Here is a 20,766-nt window from a genome sequence, read left to right on the forward strand (position 1 = left end):
CACCTATTTGACAGGAATAGTTACACCAAGTTGTCAATTTATATATAGATTTTCGGGATGAAAAATAAAGGAATGGCACAATATCGAATTATACATTTCTCTTTTATAGGGAATGCAAGTGTAAAACAGACACGTCAGGAGAGCTGGAGGCAGAAAAGCCATGGAAATAGTTTTCATCGTAAGATCTGTCCGTCTCGTGCTGCTGTTTAGCAAATGTCATCTGAGTATTTACAGAGGAGACAATGCAGCGGTCTGGTGAAACAGTATCAGGGCCCGGAGATAGGGTTACCGCCTCCAGGATCCAACCTATACCAGTCACACTCTGCTGCACATCTTCATTGCAGGATGCCCCTCCACATACAACCTGCGCTGCACGAATTCCTCCATATCGGCCCTGATCTTCACTTTCACCCCAAGTAACACAAAGCTAACGATGGAATATTCCCAGGCCCTGCACCGACCAAGATATGTGAGCGGCAACACGCAGTGTCCTCACTGCACGGCAGTGCCAGGGATGATTTCTTGAACATTTTATAATGCCGGGGTGCTTCAAGAAAACCATATTCTCCTTAGCTTCTGCGTTAAGTTTCGTGTCGTTCTTGCTGATCGTTGTTGCCATGGCGACACAAAAATGGATGACTGGGAAGACACTATGTCAGACAGGAGTTGATTTGGTCAACGCTTCGGATCCGGAGCTGGTCAAGTTTATTGGGGATATCTACTATGGACTTTTTCAAGGGGGCAAAGTGCGCCAATGTGGATTGGGAAAGCGGAGTTTCACGTTCAAGAGTGAGTACACTATTATTGTGACTATGATGCTATTCTGTATGGGGGGCTATGTGGGGCCCATTATTCTGTATGGAGGGCTATGTGGGGCCCATTATTCTGTATGGAGGACTATGTGGGTCCATTATTCTATATGGAGGACTATATGGGGCCCATTATTCTGTATGGGGGGCTATGTGGGTCCATTATTCTGTATGGAGGGCTATGTGGGGCCCATTATTCTGTATGGAGGGCTATGTGGGGCCATTATTCTGTATGGAGGGCTATGTGGGGCCCATTATTCTGTATGGAGGGCTATGTGGGGCCCATTATTCTGTATGGAGGGCTATGTGGGGCCCATTATTCTGTATGGAGGGCTATGTGGGCCCATTATTCTGTATGGTGGACTATGTGTGGCCCATTATTCTGTATGGAGGACTATGTGGGGCAAATTATTCTGTATGGAGGACTATGTGGATCCATTATTCTGTATGGAGGGCTATGTGGGGCCCATTATTCTGTATGGAGGACAATGTGGGTCCATTATTCTGTATGGAGGACTATGTGGGGCCCATTATTCTGTATGGAGGACTATGTGTGGCCCATTATTCTGTATGGAGGGCTATGTGGGGCCCATTATTCTGTATGGTGGACTATGTGGGTCCATTATTCTGTATGGAGGGCTATGTGGGGCCCATTATTCTGTATGGAGGACAATGTGGGTCCATTATTCTGTATGGAGGACTATGTGGGGCCCATTATTCTGTATGGAGGACTATGTGTGGCCCATTATTCTGTATGGAGGACTATGTGGGGCCCATTATTCTGTATGGAGGACAATGTGGGTCCATTATTCTGTATGGAGGACTATGTGGGGCCCATTATTCTGTATGGAGGACTATGTGGGGCAAATTATTCTGTATGGAGGACTATGTGGGGCCCATTATTCTGTATGGAGGACTATGTGGGGCAAATTATTCTGTATGGAGGACTATGTGGGGCAAATTATTCTGTATGGAGGACTATGTGGGGCCCATTATTCTGTATGGAGGACTATGTGGGGCCATTATTCTGTATGGAGGACTATGTGGGGCCCATTATTCTGTATGGAGGACTATGTGGGGCCATTATTCTGTATGGAGGACTATGTGGGGCCCATTATTCTGTATGGAGGGCTATGTGGGGCCCATTATTCTGTATGGAGGACTATGTGGGGCCATTATTCTGTATGGACGACTATGTGGGGCCCATTATTCTGTATAGAGGACTATGTGGGGCAAATTATTCTGTATGGAGGACTATGTGGGGCCCATTATTCTGTATGGAGGGCTATGTGGGGCCCATTATTCTGTATAGAGGACTATGTGGGTCCATTATTCTATATGGAGGACTATGTGGGGCCCATTATTCTGTATGGAGGACTATGTGGGGCCATTATTCTGTATGGAGGACTATGTGGGGCAAATTATTCTGTATGGAGGGCTATGTGGGGCCCATTATTCTGTATAGAGGACTATGTGGGGCCCATTATTCTGTATGGAGGGCTATGTGGGGCCCATTATTCTGTATGGAGGACTATGTGGGGCCCATTATTCTGTATGGAGGACTATGTGGGGCCCATTACTCTGTATGGAGGGCTATGTGGGCCCATTTTTCTGTATGGGGGGCAATGTGGGGCCCATTATTCTGTATAGAGGACTATGTGGGGCCCATTATTCTGTATGGAGGACTATGTGGGGCAAATTATTCTGTATGGAGGACTATGTGGGGCCCATTATTCTGTATGGAGGGCTATGTGGGGCCATTATTCTGTATGGAGGACTATGTGGGGCCCATTATTCTGTATGGAGGGCTATGTGGGGCCCATTATTCTGTATGGAGGACTATGTGGGGCCCATTATTCTGTATGGAGGACTATGTGGGGCCATTATTCTGTATGGAGGACTATGTGGGGCCCATTATTCTGTATGGAGGACTATGTGGGGCCATTATTCTGTATGGAGGACTATGTGGGGCCCATTATTCTGTATGGAGGGCTATGTGGGGCCCATTATTCTGTATGGAGGACTATGTGGGGCCATTATTCTGTATGGACGACTATGTGGGGCCCATTATTCTGTATAGAGGACTATGTGGGGCAAATTATTCTGTATGGAGGACTATGTGGGGCCCATTATTCTGTATGGAGGGCTATGTGGGGCCCATTATTCTGTATAGAGGACTATGTGGGTCCATTATTCTATATGGAGGACTATGTGGGGCCCATTATTCTGTATGGAGGACTATGTGGGGCCATTATTCTGTAAGGAGGACTATGTGGGGCAAATTATTCTGTATGGAGGGCTATGTGGGGCCCATTATTCTGTATAGAGGACTATGTGGGGCCCATTATTCTGTATGGAGGGCTATGTGGGGCAAATTATTCTGTATGGAGGACTATGTGGGGCCCATTATTCTGTATGGAGGGCTATGTGGGGCCCATTATTCTGTATGGAGGACTATGTGGGGCAAATTATTCTGTATGGAGGGTTATGTGGGGCCCATTATTCTGTATAGAGGACTATGTGGGGCCCATTATTCTGTATGGAGGGCTATGTGGCCCATTATTCTGTATGGAGGGCTATGTGGGGCCCATTATTCTGTATGGAGGACTATGTGGGGCCCATTATTCTGTATGGAGGGCTATGTGGGGCACATTATTCTGTATGGAGGACTATGTGGGGCCCATTATTCTGTATGGAGGACTATGTGGGGCCCATTATTCTGTATGGAGGACTATGTGGGGCCCATTATTCTGTATGGAGGACTATGTGGGGCCCATTATTCTGTATGGAGGGCTATGTGGGGCCCATTATTCTGTATAGAGGACTATGTGGGGCCCATTATTCTGTATGGAGGGCTATGTGGGGCCATTATTCTGTATGGAGGACTATGTGGGGCCCATTATTCTGTATGGAGGACAATGTGGGGCCCATTATTCTGTATGGAGGGCTATGTTTGGCCAATTATTCTGTATAGAGGGCTATGTGAAGCCCATTATTCTGTATGGAGGACTATGTTAGGCCAATTATTCTGTATGGAGGGCTATATGGGCCCATTATTCTGTATGGAGGACAATGTGGGGCCCATTATTCTGTATGGAGGACTATGTTGGGCCAATTATTCTATATGGAGGACTATGTTGGGTCAATTATTCTGTATGGAGGGCTATATGGGGCCCATTATTCTGTATGGAGGACAATGTGGGGCCCATTTTTCTGTATGGAGGACTATGTTGGGCCAATTATTCTGTATGAAGAGCTATATGAGGCCAATTATTCTATATGGAAGGCTATATGGGGCCCATTATTTTGTTTGGAGGACTATGTGGGGCCCATTATTCTGTATGGAGGACTATGTGGGGCCCATTATTCTGTATGGAGGGCAATGTGTGGCCCATTACTCTGTATGGAGGGCAATATGGGGTTCATTATTTTGTATGGAGGGCTATGTAAGACCCATTTCCCTGTATGGAGGATTATAATTAAGAAAAAGCAAAGTTCATTGTGCGTTCCGTTCACACTGTGTAGTGGATGTTTGGTTTATGCAGTGGGAAAGCTCTTAGTATATATGTCCAACATAGCCATTTGCCCCTCTTCATCCAAAAGAATATGCATATACCTTTATTTTATATATATATATATATATATATGTATATATATATATATATATATATATATATATATATATACGTATATACAGGCCAAATGTTTGGACACACCTTCTCATTCAAAAAGTTTTCTTTATTTTCATGACTCTGAAAATTGTAGAGACACATTGAAGGAATCAAAACTATGAATTAACACATGTGAAATGAAATACTTAACAAAAAAGTGTGAAACAACTGAAAATATGTCTTATATTCTAGGTTCTTCAAAGTAGCCACCTTTTGCTTTGATTACTGCTTTGCACACTCTTGGCATTCTCTTGATGAGCTTCAAGAGGTAGTCACTGGAAATGGTTTTCACTTCACAGTTGTGCCCTGTCAGGTTTAATAAGTGGGATTTCTTGCCTTATAAATGGGGTTGGACCATCAGTTGTGTTGTGCAGACGTCTGGTGGATACACAGCTGATAGTCCTACTGAAAAGACTGTTAGAATTTGTATTATGGCAAGATTAAAGCAGCCAAGTAAAGAAAAACGAGTGGCCAGCATTACTTTAAGAAATGAAGGTCAGTCAGTCCGAAAACTTGGGAAAACTTTGAAAGTGTCCCCAAGTGCAGTGGCAAAAGCTATCAAACGCTACAAAGAAACTGGTCACATGAGGACTGCCCCAGGAAAGGAAGACCAAGAGTCACCTCTGCTGCGGAGGATAAGTTTATCCGAGTCACCAGTCTCAGAAATCGCAGGTTAACAGCAGCTCTGATTAGAGACCAGGTCAATGCCACACAGAGTTCTAGCAGCAGACACATCTCTAGAACAACTGTTAAGAGGAGACTTTGTGCAGCAGGCCTTCATCGTAAAATAGCTGCTAGGAAACCACTGCTAAGGACAGGCAACAAGCAGAAGAGACTTGTTTGGGCTAAAGAACACAAGGAATGGTCATTAGACCAGTGGAAATCTGTGCTTTGGTCTGATGAGTCCAAATTTGAGATCTTTGGATCCAACCACCGTGTCTTTGTAGAAAAGGTGAACGGATGGACTCTACATGCCTGGTACCCACCGTGAAGCATGGAGGAGGAGGTGTGATGGTGTGAGGGTGCTTTGCTGGTGACACTGTTGGGGCTTTATTCAAAATTGAAGGCATACTGAACCAGCATGGCTACCACAGCATATTGCAGCGGCATGCTATTCCATCCGGTTTGCGTTTAGTTGGACCATCATTTTTTTTTCAACAGGACAATGACCCCAAACACACCTCCAGGCTGTGTAAGGGCTATTTGACTAAGAAGGAGAGTGATGGGGTGCTACGCCAGATGACCTGGCCTCCAGTCACCAGACCTGAACTCAATCGAGATGGTTTGGGGTGAGCTGGACCGCAGAGTGAAGGCAAAAGGGCCATCAAGTGCTAAACATCTCTGGGAACTCCTTCAAGACTGTTGAACGACCATATCTGGTGACTACCTCTTGAAGCTTATCAAGAGCATGCCAAGAGTGTGCAAAGCAGTAATGAAAGCAAAAGGTGGCTACTTTGAAGAATAGAATAGAAAAGAATATAACACATATTTTCACTTTTTTGTTTAGTATTTCATTCCACATGTGTTAATTCATAGTTTTGATGCCTTCAATGTGAATCTACAATTTTTAGAGTGATGAAAATAAAGAAAACTCTTTGAATGAAGGTGTGTCCAAACTTTTGGTCTGCACTATATATATATATATGTGTGTATATATATATATATATATATATATATATATATATATATATATATATATATATATATATATATATATATATGTACATATAAAGCTCAGTGTATGTGTGCATGTATGTATGTATGTCCGCTAAAGGAATTTGCACCATCGCATTTACAATCACAAAATTTTGCACAAACACCCCAAATTTAACCCGCGCTTTATAGTTACTCTCCAAAATCCTGCATCCATTAAACTGAATGGAGGTGGGAGCTAAATGCTTTTAATAGCAACTGTCAGTGGTTGCTATAGGAACAAAATAAACTGTTATTATAAGAAGCTTATGTGTGAGGTAATATGATCTCGGTGGAGAGACGAATAGAGAGAGACAGAAAGAGACAGACAGAGACAGACGGGCAAAGAGACAGACGGGCAAAGAGACAGACCTGGAAAGAGACAGACGGGAAAGAGACAGCCCTGGAAAGAGACAGCCCTGGAAAGAGACAGCCCTGGAAAGAGACAGACCTGGAAAGAGACAGACCTGGAAAGAGACAGACCTGGAAAGAGACAGACCTGGAAAGAGACAGCCCTGGAAAGAGACAGACGGGGAAAGAGAGAGACGGGGAAAGAGACAAAGACAGATGGGGAAAGAGAGAGACAGACAGACACACATATAGAGACAGACACAGAGATAGAGAGAGACAGACAGACACAGAGATGGAGACAGACATACTGATACAAATACAGACAGAGATAGAAACAGACAGACAGAGACATAGACACAGACAAAGAAAGAGACAGACAGACAGCGACACACAGACAGAGACTGGGAGAGAGACAGAGAGACAGTTACTATCCCCCTTGAATTTTTCAACCTTTCCCCACTTTTCAGGCTTCAAACATAAAGATAAAAATGTTAATGTTATGGTAAAGAATCAACAACAAGTGGGACACAATTGTGAAGTTGAACGATATTTATTGCTTATTTTAAACTTTTAAAAAAAATAAATAACTGAAAAGTGGGGTATGCAATATTATTCTGCCCCTTTACTTTCAGCACAGCAAACTCACTCCAGAAGTTCATTGAGGATCCCTGAATGATCCAATGTTATCCTAAATGACTGATGATGATAAATACAATCCTCTGTGTGTAATCAAGTCTCTGTATAAATGCACCTGCTCTGTGATAGTCTCAGTGTTCTGTTTAAAGCACAGAGTGCATCATGAAGACCAAGGAACACAACAGGCAGGTCTGTGATACTGTTGTGGAGAAGGTTAAAGCCGGATTTGGTTACAAAAAGATTTCCAAAACTAAACATTCCAAGGAGCACTGTGCAAGCGATCATATTGAAATGGAAGGCGTATCATACGACTGCAAATCTACCAAGACCCGGCCGTCTCTCAAAACATTCATCTCAAACAAGGAGAAGACTGATCAGAGATACAGTTAAGAGGCCCATGATCACTCTGGATGAACTGCAGACATCTACAGCTGAGGTGGGAGAGTCTGTCCATAGGACAACAATGAGTCGTACACTGCACAAATCTGGCCTTTATGGAAGAGTGACAAGAAGAAAGCCATTTCTCAAAGATATCCATAAAAAGTGTCGTTTACAGTTTGCCACAAGCCACCTGTGAGACACATCAAACATGTGGAAGAAGGTGCTCTGGTCAGATGAAACCAAAATCGAACTATTTGGGCACAATGCCAAACGATATGTTTGGCATAAAAGCAACACAGCTCATCACCCTGAACACACCATCCCCACTGTCAAACATGGTGGCGGCAGCATCATGGTTTGGGCCTGCTTTTCTTTAGCAGGGACAGGGAAGATGGTTAAAATTGATGGGAAGATGGATGGAGCCAAATACAGGACCATTCTTGAAGAAAACCTGTTGGAGTGTGCAAAAGACCTGAGACTGGTATGGAGATTTGTCCTCCAACAAGACAATGATCCCAAACATAAATGGAATGGTTCACAAATAAACATATCCATCGTATAGCTATTTGCAAAGGAAGAATGGGCAAGAATTTCAGTCTCTTGATTTGTAAAACTGATAGACACATTCCCCAAGCGACTTGCAGCTGTAATCGCAGCAAAAGGTGGCGCTACAAAGTATTAGCTTAAAGGGGACGAATAATATTGCACGCCCCAAATTTCAGGTATTTATTTATTAAAAAAGTTTAAAATAAGCAATAAATTTCGTTCAACTTCACAATTGTGTCCCACTTTTTGTTGATTTTTCACCATAACATTAAAATTTCTATCTTTATGTTATTATATATATATATAATAATATATAATATAATATATAATCAGTGCTCAGCAAAGATGAGTCACCCCCTTTGAAAACTAAGATGTTAATCAATATCTCACTGAACACAGGAAGGATTTCATATAGTTTTCATGTAACATTTTTTAACCCATAACATGAAAGTAAAGGTAAGATAACTTTTGCTACAAAATAGTCAATTGTACTCAAATTAGTTGATGCAAAAATGAATACACTCCACATCAAAAACTAATTTATCTAGTATTTTGTAGGACCTCCATGATTTTTAAGGGGAGCATCAAGTCTTCTAGGTCTGGAATGTATGAATTGGTGACATATTGCAACATCTATCTTTTTTCCATTCTTCAAGTGCGACCTCTTTTAGAGCCTTGATGGAGAATGATGACAACTTGTCTCTTCAGAATTCCCTATAGGTGTTCAATTGGGTCCAGATCAGGAGACACTCGGCCACTGAATCACTTTCACCCTGTTTTTTTTCAGAAGTGTAACAGTTGTGTATAGGATCATTGTCATGTTGGAAAACTGCACTTCTACCAAGAGCACGTAGTGATGAAGGCATCTTTTCTTTCACTATAGAGCAGAACATCTGGGAATTCCTGATACAATCAATGAAATGTAGCACCTGACATCAGCATTACTCATGCAGCCTCACATCAGGTCACCACGTTTCACTGTAGGCACCATACATTTACAAAAATGAATTTAGAAAATACGTGGTGTCCACAATGAAACCTGGTGGTGGCAGTGTCCATATTTGCGTGCGGGCTGCTTTTTTTGGAAAATTCAATTTGATTTGAACTTATTTGATGCAAATAATAAACATAGAAAAATAATTTAAATAATCATACTCACCCAGCCTTAACCTGTCCTGGTCCGCTTGTCGTCTTCTGTCCAGTCCCTGATGTATTCTCAACATCTCATCTCTAGAATGCTTCTATGTAAGATGATGGTATATTAAGCTGTGATAAAGCAACAAAGCTAGACAATGGGAAATTTGTAGTCATCGCTTGTTAAAGGGAACCTGTCACCAGTTTTTTGCCCTATAAGCTGCCGCCACCACCAGTGGGCTCTTATATACAGCATTCTAACATGCTGTATATAAGTACCCAGGTTGCTGTGTAAAACATAAAAAACACTTTATAATACCTAACGATCTCGCTGTGGTGGATTCTAGTCACATGGGTGTCTCCGTTGTCCAGTGCCGCCACTGCCTCTTTCAGCCATCTTTGTTCTTCTTCTTCTGTAGCCACGGTGCATGACACGTCCTACGTCATCCACACTCGCTGTCATTGAGGTCCGGCGCAGGCGCACTTTGATCTACCCTGAGCAGGGCAGATCAAAGTATTGTAGTGCGCCTGTGCGGGATCGGCGAGTGTGTATGATGTAGGATGCATCATGCACAAAGGCTTCAAGAGGAGGACGAAGATGGCCGAAAAAGGAGGCGCCCGTATGGCCCAACTCCACCACAACGCGACCGTTAGGTGAGTATTTTAAAGTGTTTTTTTATGTTCTACACAGCGGCCTGGGCTCTTATATACAGAATGTTAGAATGGTGTATATAAGAGCCCAGTGGTGGTGACCGCAGCTTATAGGGCAAAAAACTGGTGACCGGTTCCCTTAAAGCTTCCTCCCTTCCCTTTAAGCTTTTTCCCTTGCTTTTGCATAAGGAAAATATGCGGGCGAGAAGGATCGAAAAGTTGAAATTTAAACACCCGATCCTTTTGTTTTCAGGAAATATATGAAGCTTCTGGCAGCGACTTTTTCCTCTTTCTCATGTGCCCATGTGATGTGTATGGGGGGGAGAGATAGTGAGTGTTTGGACAAGAGCTATCTGATATATATGGCCAATTTTAATTCATAATTAATAGCTTTTGCGTCTTTGCTATAAACTTGATACTTATCGTTTTGGTATTTTGGTTGCATAATGTGCCACTGTAAAACGAAAGGGAAAAATTTAGGTAAGACTCCTAATGGAATCTTTGTTTAAGGTAGATCCAGAGGACGGGGCCAAATTAGCTATCTGTACAGATATAATATATAACTCAGAAGCAATGACCACAGAAACTGTGTTCACTCTTTGAGTCAGTATAGGTGACTGACTCGTGTAATGAATAGCTCAGATATTAGTATAACATTTCAACCTTCAGACATGTACAAAAGTATCAAAATCTGTCTTTTCTCATACATCAAAACCGTATAGGGAGGTTCAGGGAGGAGCGTAGGAACATAGAAACACACATTTCATCCCACAGATAACACATTCCTTCTTTGTGTGAAACCACTAATAAGACTTTTACTTATTATTATAAAAGCCTTCACTGTTCATTGTTCATTATGGCTTCATTATCTTTGTTAACCCCCTCTTGAACATACAGCTTAGAATCATATTATGGCGTCTGTGCGATTGTCATATAGACACACAGATAATTATGCAACAACATCTATATTTTGATTATTTACGTATACAGATAATCTTATTACATTTGATCAAACAACCTATAGCCCAGGCTACCCTCACAATAGCATTTGAGGAATTAAGGAATTTTTGATTCATCCATCAAAACTATATACAGTTAGGTCCAGAAATATTTGGACAGTGACGCAATTTTCGCGAGTTGGGCTCTGCATGCCACCACATTGGATTTGAAATGAAACCTTTACAACAGAATTCAAGTGCAGATTGTAACGTTTAATTTGAAGGTTTGAACAAAAATATCTGATAGAAATTGTAGGAATTGTACACATTTCTTTACAAACACTCCACATTTTAGGAGGTCAAAAGTAATTGGACAAATAAACCAAACCCAAACAAATTTTTTTTATTTTCAATATTTTGTTGCGAATCCTTTGGAGGCAATCACTGCCTTAAGTCTGGAACCCATGGACATCACCAAACGCTGGGTTTCCTCCTTCTTAATGCTTTGCCAGGCCTTTACAGCCGCAGCCTTCAGGTCTTGCTTGTTTGTGGGTCTTTCCGTCTTAAGTCTGGATTTGAGCAAGTGAAATGCATGCTCAATTGGGTTAAGATCTGGTGATTGACTTGGCCATTGCAGAATGTTCCACTTTTTTGCACTCATGAACTCCTGGGTAGCTTTGGCTGTATGCTTGGGGTCATTGTCCATCTGTACTATGAAGCGCCGTCCGATCAACTTTGCGGCATTTGGCTGAATCTGGGCTGAAAGTATATCCCGGTACACTTCAGAATTCATCCGGCTATTCTTGTCTGCTGTTATGTCATCAATAAACACAAGTGACCCAGTGCCATTGAAAGCCATGCATGCCCATGCCATCACGTTGCCTCCACCATGTTTTACAGAGGATGTGGTGTGCCTTGGATCATGTGCCGTTCCCTTTCTTCTCCAAACTTTTTTCTTCCCATCATTCTGGTACAGGTTGATCTTTGTCTCATCTGTCCATAGAATACTTTTCCAGAACTGAGCTGGCTTCATGAGGTGTTTTTCAGCAAATTTAACTCTGGCCTGTCTATTTTTGGAATTGATGAATGGTTTGCATCTAGATGTGAACCCTTTGTATTTACTTTCATGGAGTCTTCTCTTTACTGTTGACTTAGAGACAGATACACCTACTTCACTGAGAGTGTTCTGGACTTCAGTTGATGTTGTGAACGGGTTCTTCTTCACCAAAGAAAGTATGCGGCGATCATCCACCACTGTTGTCATCCGTGGACGCCCAGGCCTTTTTGAGTTCCCAAGCTCACCAGTCAATTCCTTTTTTCTCAGAATGTACCCGACTGTTGATTTTGCTACTCCAAGCATGTCTGCTATCTCTCTGATGGATTTTTTCTTTTTTTTCAGCCTCAGGATGTTCTGCTTCACCTCAATTGAGAGTTCCTTAGACCGCATGTTGTCTGGTCACAGCAACAGCTTCCACATGCAAAACCACACACCTGTAATCAACCCCAGACCTTTTAACTACTTCATTGATTACAGGTTAATGAGGGAGATGCCTTCAGAGTTAATTGCAGCCCTTAGAGTCCCTTGTCCAATTACTTTTGGTCCCTTTAAAAAGAGGAGGCTATGCATTACAGAGCTATGATTCCTAAACCCTTTCTCCGATTTGGATGTGAAAACTCTCATATTGCAGCTGGGAGTGTGCACTTTCAGCCCATATTATATATATAATTGTATTTCTGAACATGTTTTTGTAAACAGCTAAAATAACAAAACTTGTGTCACTGTCCAAATATTTCTGGACCTAACTGTACACCATCAATATGTACATAAATAAGTTAACATGCAGATTTCGGAGTCGGGGTACGCTCACATTAGCACATGATATCTCATGCAAGAGAATCGGCCTGATTACACAGGTCTACGAAAAAATATTTATTTGTAATTATCGCAGGTAACTTTGTACTTTTCTAAATCATTTTTTTGTCCTGATTTCAAAAATGTATAGTTTTTCTGTAGCACATATAGTTTCCTTGGAGCAGCATCATTATTATAAGGTATAGGAAATATACTGGCGACATTAAGAGAACAGTAATCTAAATATCAGAAAAAAAACAACGCTTCACCTTACAAAACAGTTTTTATTGAACCAAAATAATTTCACATGTACAATAGAAACCAAAATATGAGCAGAAATTAAAAGTGCTGACATTAGACTGTCGCTGATACGATTTTTCACGGTTGTCCCTATATAACATCCAACAGTAATCTGCGGGAATCTAAAGGGGGCTTTACACGCTACGATATCGTTAATGTTTGGTCGTCGGGGTCAAGTTGTTAGTGACGCACATCCGGTGTCATTAACGATATCGCAGCGTGTGACACTGACTAGCGACCTTAACCCCTTCACGACCGGCCGATTTTTCGCTTTCCGTTTTTTTTTTTCGCCATTCTTTTTCTGAGAGACGTAACTTTTTTAGTTTTCAGTCAATATGGTCATGTGAGGGCTCATTTTTTGCGGAACGAGCTGTACTTTTAAATGAAACCATCAGTTTTACCATATAGTGTACTAGAAAATGGCAAAAAAATTCCAAATGCTGAAAAATTGCAAAAAAAGTGCGATAGCACTATGGATTTTGACATATTTTATTCACTGTGTTCACTATATGGTAAAACTGATGTGTGGTTGTGATGCCTCAGGTCAGTGCGAGTTCGTAGACACCAAACATGTATAGGTTTTCTTTTATATAAGGGGTTAAAAAAAATCGGAAGTTTGTCCAAAAAAAGTGGCGCACGTTTTACGCCATATTCCGTGACCTGTAGCGTTCTCATTTTTTGGGATCTATGGCTCATTGACGGCTTATTTTTTGCATCTCGAGCTGACGTTTTTAACGGTACCATTTTTGTGCAGATGCTACGTTTTGATCGCCTCTTATTACATTTTGCGCAAAAGTTGTGGCGACAAAAAAACATCGTTTTGGCGTTTGGAATTTTTTTGCCGCTACGCCGTATACTGATCAGATTAATTGATTTTATATTTTGATAGATCGGGCGTTTCGAACGCGGCGATACCAAATGTGTGTATATTTTTTATTTTTTTAACCCTTTAATTTTCAATGGGGCGAATGGGGGGTGATTTGAACTGTTAGGTTTTTTTGTTTTTTTTTAATTTTTTAAAACTTTTTTTTTAACTTTTTTTTTTATTTTACTAGTCCCCCTAGGGGGCTATTGCGATCAGCATTCCGATCGCTCTGCAGTATCTGCTGATCACAGCGAACGTGAAACCAAGTCAGGTGTAGTACAGGAGTCATCACATGACCCTGTGCTACCATGACAACTATCGGGAGTCACGTGATCGCGTCACGTGACTTCCGGTATCGGGCGGTAAGGAAAACATTACCGCAATCGTGCTTATAATGGCTCTGTCACGTATTGACAGCGCCATATAAGGGGTTAATCGGCACGAGCAGATAACGATTCTGCTCGTGCCTAGCAGGCACACATCTCAGCTGTGAAAATCAGCTGAGATGTGCGCCGATCGCAGCATGCTGCCGCCGGCAAACCGCGGGCAGTAACATTATGTCATTTAGGACGTAATTTTACTGCCCACGGTCGTTAGCGACCTCAAAAATGGTGAAAATCGTTCACCATGGAGAGGTCGTCCCAAACTCAAAAATCGGTAAGGGTTGTTTATCCAGGTGGTTCATCGCTCATGCGGCAGCACACATCGCTGTGTGTGACACCGCAGGAGCGAGGAACGTCTCCTTAACTGCCGCCGGCCCCAATGCGGAAGGAAGGAGGTGGGCGGGATGTTACGTCCTGCTCATCTCCGCCCCTCTGCTTTGATTGGCCGGCCGCTTAGTGACGTTGCGGTGACGTCGCTGTGACGCCGAACGTTCCTCCCCCTTAAAGGAGGGATTGTTCAGCAGTCACAGCGCCGACGCCGACTAGGTAAGTATGTGTGACGCTGCCGTAGCGATAATGTTCGCTACGGCAGCGATCACAAACAATCGCATGCGCGACGGGGGCGGGTACTTACACGCTCGCTATCGCTACAAATTGCTAGCGATATCGCTACCATGTAAAGCCCCCTTAAATGTGAATGCAAAAAGTCAATTTTCAGAGACACGCGACATCCAAGACACAGGTATGCATTTAGCAGTTCCTCAACACCTTCAACATATTCTGGAGATTTATTTTTTTCCTAAGAAGTTTTCACATATCCACTTGAAGCTTTTCCAAGATCTCAATTCCTTATCATATAGAGTTCCTTCAAACACATCATCTCTCATAAGCTCTCTGATCTGAGGACCAACAAATACCCCTTCCTTCAGTTTTGCTGGTGAATTACTGGAGAATTTCTGTGCAATGTACTGGAACCCTTGTGAATTTGTCTTTGGCTTTCACAAAGTTTTTAATCAATCCTAACCTTATATGTAGTGGAGAAAGAAAGATTTTTGCTGGAGCAACTAACGGATTATGCTGAACATTGTCTGTACCTTTAGCATACATGTTTCTCTGTCCTGAATCATGAGGAACACAATGCTCTACTGTATTTCTACTGTCCCATAAACACAAGACGCAACAATATTTTGTGAAGCCTCCTAGCATTCCCATTAGCAGACTAATCACTTTCAAATCTCCACAGATATTCCATTGATGATGCTTATATTGTATAGCATCCAAAACAACTGACAGATTTTCATAATTTTCCTTTAGATGACATGAGTGAGCAATAGGGATTGATGGTTTCCTATTTCCATTGTGAAGCAACACTGATTTCAAACTTCTCTGGGATGAGTCAATAAACAATCGCCAATCTTCAACAAAATACTCTTGATTCAGTTCTTCAAAGAGGCCATTCCCATTGTTACAGTATTGGTCCATCAACTGTGGAAAAATTGTGTTAGTGTTACTTCTGTTTCAGTAATAACACACTGACATCATCATGAAGAAGATTCTTCTGTTTCAACCTAGATGCAAGAAGTTCAACTTTATCTTTTGTCAATGAAAGGTCTCTGATGAGATCATTTAATACATGTTGAGTAAAGCATTCTGGCTGCTCGGTTGTTCCATCAGCTCCATCAGCTACATACTCATCTTGACTTGAGGTCTCTATGTCTTCGCCAGTAGCTTCATCTCCATAGTCTTCATATTCTACTTAATTTTCATCCAATACAGACAATGGTGGTACAGGAACTGGCAAGGTACCATCACAAGGAACTGGCCTACACGCGGATTCAAGTTCAGGGTAATTAATCTTATGTTTGTTCTTTGTAGAAAAGCCCTTCAGTTTGACAAAACAAAAGTAGCAGTCATCACTATGATTTTTGGGTTCTCTCTAAACCATGGGTACAGCAAATGGCATAGCCACTTTCGTCATATTCAACCAGTCACAAAGACCAGCATACATTGAAAATGCAGAAATAACGTAATAACAAAAATACTTCTATCTCTGAAACTTTATGTGAAAGAGCAAAATGAAGCATATTTTTGGAATCAGCACATCAAACTCCATAAAACAGACATATTACCTTTGCTGATGATTTTTTTGAGTTGATCAGTGTTATGCAAAATGACACTTTGCTCAAACTCTGCTTGCGTGTGAGAATCAGAGCACAGGTGAGGAGAAGATGGAGAACTTAATGTTCTCCATCTTCTCCATTGTTTATATCAGACTGCACTCGGATGACATCAGAGTGCAGTCCAATGTTTTGCACGGACCCATTGACTTGTCTGAGTGTGCGCCGTCCAATATATGCTGTCAATCGCATCATGCAGAGATTTTGTTTCTCGGCATTAGAAGCAAAGCGCTGGTCAGCCCTGCCTTATAGTATATTGGTTTGAGTGCTATCCGAATAAACATCAGATACGCTAGTGTGAGGGTACCCTAACTGTGAATGTCCCCAGGCACATTAGACTTATGTTGGCCAAACACGCCGAGATTGACAGGTTTGACCCACACTCTAATATATATGTTGGCGCCAACAGTCTACTGTAGATGTCAATCGCGCATGTCCTACTCTAGGCAGCTGATCACGTCAGTTGAGGCTGTGTCATAGAAAACAGGACACTCAGCTAAGCGAGCGCTCCTGTGTATGGGAAAATCGACTGAGATGACTGTCAACCCAGTGATCAGCCGAAGCATTGTTCAGCTGACACCCATCTAAGGGGTACTTTGCACGCTGCGACATCGCAGGCCGATGCTGCGATGCCGAGCGCGATAGTACCCGCCCCCGTCGCAGCAGCGATTTCCTTGTGATAGTGTAGTGGGTGAACAAATCCCCTACCAAGAAAAGTGTAGTTAGCCCGGAAATGCTGTTAATAAAAATGTTTGACTTTTATTATTGTGTATGGTGGTAGGGCACCCCTAGTGGCCGGGTGGGACGGCTGTCGCCACCGGGAAGGAGGAGCCGGCTGAATCACAGGGGAATGTGTGTGTGTGTGGGGAGTTGGATCCGGGACGGGAGAGTGAGAACATCGAGGGGCAGAGTGTGTGAGCGGGACCAGCAGGGGGCACCGGAGAGCAAGGAGTGGAACGTAACCTCAGGGTGTGAAGCAACTGGTGTGGGTCCGGTGTGCGTGAAACCGAAGAGTGGGAGCCCGGCGAAGTGGAGTACCCCGGGCATATCCCCACCAGAGGGTGCGTTAGGGCAGGCTGCCCCCAGCTCCACCGAAGGTGCTTGATTCTGTTGCCGGATGAATATGTACAATAAAGGATGTCTTTTATTACCACCACCCTTTGCCTGAAGATCGTTTGTACACCGTCCGGCGAATGCACCATCACACTCTGCCCCACCAAGTCAGCTCCCGACATTGAAGTAGTGGTGAAGCCAGGGACAAGCCTGAAAACTACCGCCACGACTACAAGGCCGGAGGCTCCCCTGGCTCATCACTACATGTGGCGTAGTCGGCACGATGCGAATTCCCTGCCAGGGACCCAAGAAGTCGGAGATCAAGTGGTGCCTAGGGCACAGGATCCGAACTGTGATAGAAGATTTCCGATCCCATGGTGGGAAGAAGAAGCTACAATGCCTGCAGCGTTGGACCGGGCACAAGATGGCGGCAAGATGGCCGTCATCTGTGAGGAAACAAAAATGGCGCGAAAAATTGGCGCCAAAAGAAGAGCCTGGGGCTGGCCGGTGCCGAAAAAGAAGTGCAGAGTACTCTGCCCAAAGAGGGGAGGTGCCGGTCCCAGGGCACGAAGAAAAACATACGAAGTGGGCGGTGTTCTGAAGAAAAAGAAGGACCGCCGCGGAGGAGTCAAGATGATGTGTGAGGCTGGGGGTGGAGTATGTCCAAGAGCGGGAAACCTAGGCCCGCCTCCACTTCCTTCAGTCTCAGCATCGACTCCGCCGCCATTACTAGCGACACTGCAAGATAAAGAGATGGAGACCTCCGGCCAACAGCAGGAACTCGCCACCGCCATGGCCCTGACTAGCCTAGGCCGGGAGCGTCCCAAGCACGCTACCGCAGCAGAAGCGTCCCTGCGTGATATCCCTGCCGTGCCAGGAGGCGCAGAACGTCCAGCGAAGGTGACCTGGCTGACCACCTGGGACGCTGCAACCGGAGGCACTACAACTGAGGTACGGGCGACTTATGCCTCCCAGCTACCGTTGGGGAATCGGCCCCTGGGGATCACTTATGCCCCCTTGGTGACACCTTCGCTCGTCGCCGCGGTCGCAGCACCATCCGTCCCCGTGCGGGAGCCGGTCGAAGAACTTGCCGGGAAGCTGGAGCAAGACCACCGGGGCTTCTTTTGGGACCCCGTGTACCCGTCTCCCAAACCGTACCCAAGAGCTCCGTCCCCGGTACCAGACCCCGTCCAAGAGCGGCTGCTCGCGGAGACCATCGCCCGGGAAATGATGGCCGGTCCCGGCGGCGAAGAGCTGGCGCTGCAATTCACCACCGGTATAGTGGTGAAATTTAATCAGCAGGAAGGTTATGGGTTTATCCGGGAAGAGAGTACCAGAGATGACTATTTTTATAACCGGGTACACCTGGATGTGGAGGGTCTACCGCAGCGTCTTCACACACTTTACCCGGGTGAGAAAGTGCAGTTTTTACCCGAGGCGGGAAGCCGCGGCCTTTTCGCGGTCGGTGTAACTAGGATGCCGACCCCACGTGAAGCGGCCCAATGGCAACAGGAGTTAGAGTGGGAAGAGCACCAAAGTCGGCGACGCAACCAGCCAAAACCGGTGTCGACCGAAGCATCCCACCCCCGACGTACCTTAGCGGTAGCACCGGAGGCAATGTCCGGTCCAGCCGCTGACCCAGAAAAGAGCACCCCGGCGGTGGTGGCGGTCAATCAGAGTGTTACCAATCGCCCGGTAATTGTCCTGGATGTGCCGCAACCCGTGACCCAACCACCCCGGGTAGCGCCTCCATCACCCCCGGCAGGGACCGAAGAGGCCACGCCATCAGAGGCCCCCTACGCTCCTGTGTCTTTCCGGAGGGTACGCCGACAACCTGGGCAGACCCTGGGCGATTACATCCAGGCTCAAACAGCCGAATGGAAACGGTCCTGGCCTCCAGAGTAGATCGTCCTAGACGGCTTGTATGAAGACCGGTACTGTTGATTGACCGGCAGAAGTTTGTATTCCAGTTGCTAAGCCCGGAGAGAGTCCGCTGCTAGACTGAGCCAGGGACTCCCCCGCAGGGCGAAGAGTTTGCAGTTTGTTACAAGTTTTACATGCCTGTTGTTCACCAGCAAAGACCGGGAGCGCTGCTAAGCCTCCGGGCACCAGCAAAGACCGGGAGCGCTGCTAAGCCTCCGGGCACCAGCAAAGACCGGGAGCGCTGCTAAGCCTCCGGGCACCATCAAAGACCGGGAGCGCTGCTAAGCCTCCGGGCGCTGCCGAAGACCGGGCGCTGAACTGGTGCCCTTTTCCCCGTACGGGCCGCCTGTTGTGGACTGGGCTGAAGGTTATCACCATGTTATGTCCGTTTTTAAAGTGTATGTGTTTATGGATAGAGCCTTGCCGGGAGGCTCGGGTTTTAAGAGGGGAGGAGTGTAGTGGGTGAACAAACCCCCTACCAAGAAAAGTGTAGTTAGCCCGGAAATGCTGTTAATAAAAATGTTTGACTTTTATTATTGTGTATGGTGGTAGGGCACCCCTAGTGGCCGGGTGGGACGGCTGTCGCCACCGGGAAGGAGGAGCCGGCTGAATCACAGGGGAATGTGTGTGTGTGTGGGGAGTTGGATCCGGGACGGGAGAGTGAGAACATCGAGGGGCAGAGTGTGTGAGCGGGACCAGCAGGGGGCGCCGGAGAGCAAGGAGTGGAACGTAACCTCAGGGTGTGAAGCAACTGGTGTGGGTCCGGTGTGCGTGAAACCGAAGAGTGGGAGCCCGGCGAAGTGGAGTACCCCGGGCATATCCCCACCAGAGGGTGCGTTAGGGCAGGCTGCCCCCAGCTCCACCGAAGGTGCTTGATTCTGTTGCCGGATGAATATGTACAATAAAGGATGTCTTTTATTACCACCACCCTTTGCCTGAAGATCGTTTGTACACCGTCCGGCGAATGCACCATCACACTCTGCCCCACCAAGTCAGCTCCCGACATTGAAGTAGTGGTGAAGCCAGGGACAAGCCTGAAAACTACCGCCACGACTACAAGGCCGGAGGCTCCCCTGGCTCATCACTACAATAGCTGCCGTAGCAAACATTATCGCTACGGCAGCTTCACATGGACTCACCTGTCCTGCGACCGTCGCTCTGGCCGGCGACCCGCCTCCTTGTTAAGGGGGCGGTCGTGTAGCGTCATAGCGACGTCATAGCGACGTCACACGCCAGGCGGCCAATCGGAGCGGAGGGGCGGAGATGAGTGGGATGTAAACATCCCGCCCATCTCCTTCCTTCCACATATCCTACGGAAGCCACAGTGACGCCGGTAGGAGATGTTCCTCACTCCTGCGGCTTCACACACAGCGATGTGTGCTGCCGCAGGAGCGAGGAACAACA

The 20,766-nt window shown here is 45.1% G+C and overlaps 1 protein-coding gene across 1 annotated transcript in view; it reads left to right on the forward strand.

Moving 5' to 3' along the window:
* Positions 1-446: 446 nt before the first annotated feature.
* The window catches only part of CLRN2 (clarin 2), a 32,743-nt gene continuing 12,423 nt past the window's right edge, over positions 447-20,766 (forward strand). Inside the window, exon 1 of the mRNA XM_075333587.1 lies at positions 447-789. Coding sequence (XP_075189702.1) covers positions 537-789 — 253 coding nt within the window. The 5' untranslated portion in view covers positions 447-536. The remainder of the gene's footprint in view (positions 790-20,766) is intronic.

Source organism: Anomaloglossus baeobatrachus, chromosome 1 (genome assembly GCF_048569485.1).
Source record: "Anomaloglossus baeobatrachus isolate aAnoBae1 chromosome 1, aAnoBae1.hap1, whole genome shotgun sequence".
In the NCBI taxonomy this organism is placed as follows: domain Eukaryota; kingdom Metazoa; phylum Chordata; class Amphibia; order Anura; family Aromobatidae; genus Anomaloglossus; species Anomaloglossus baeobatrachus.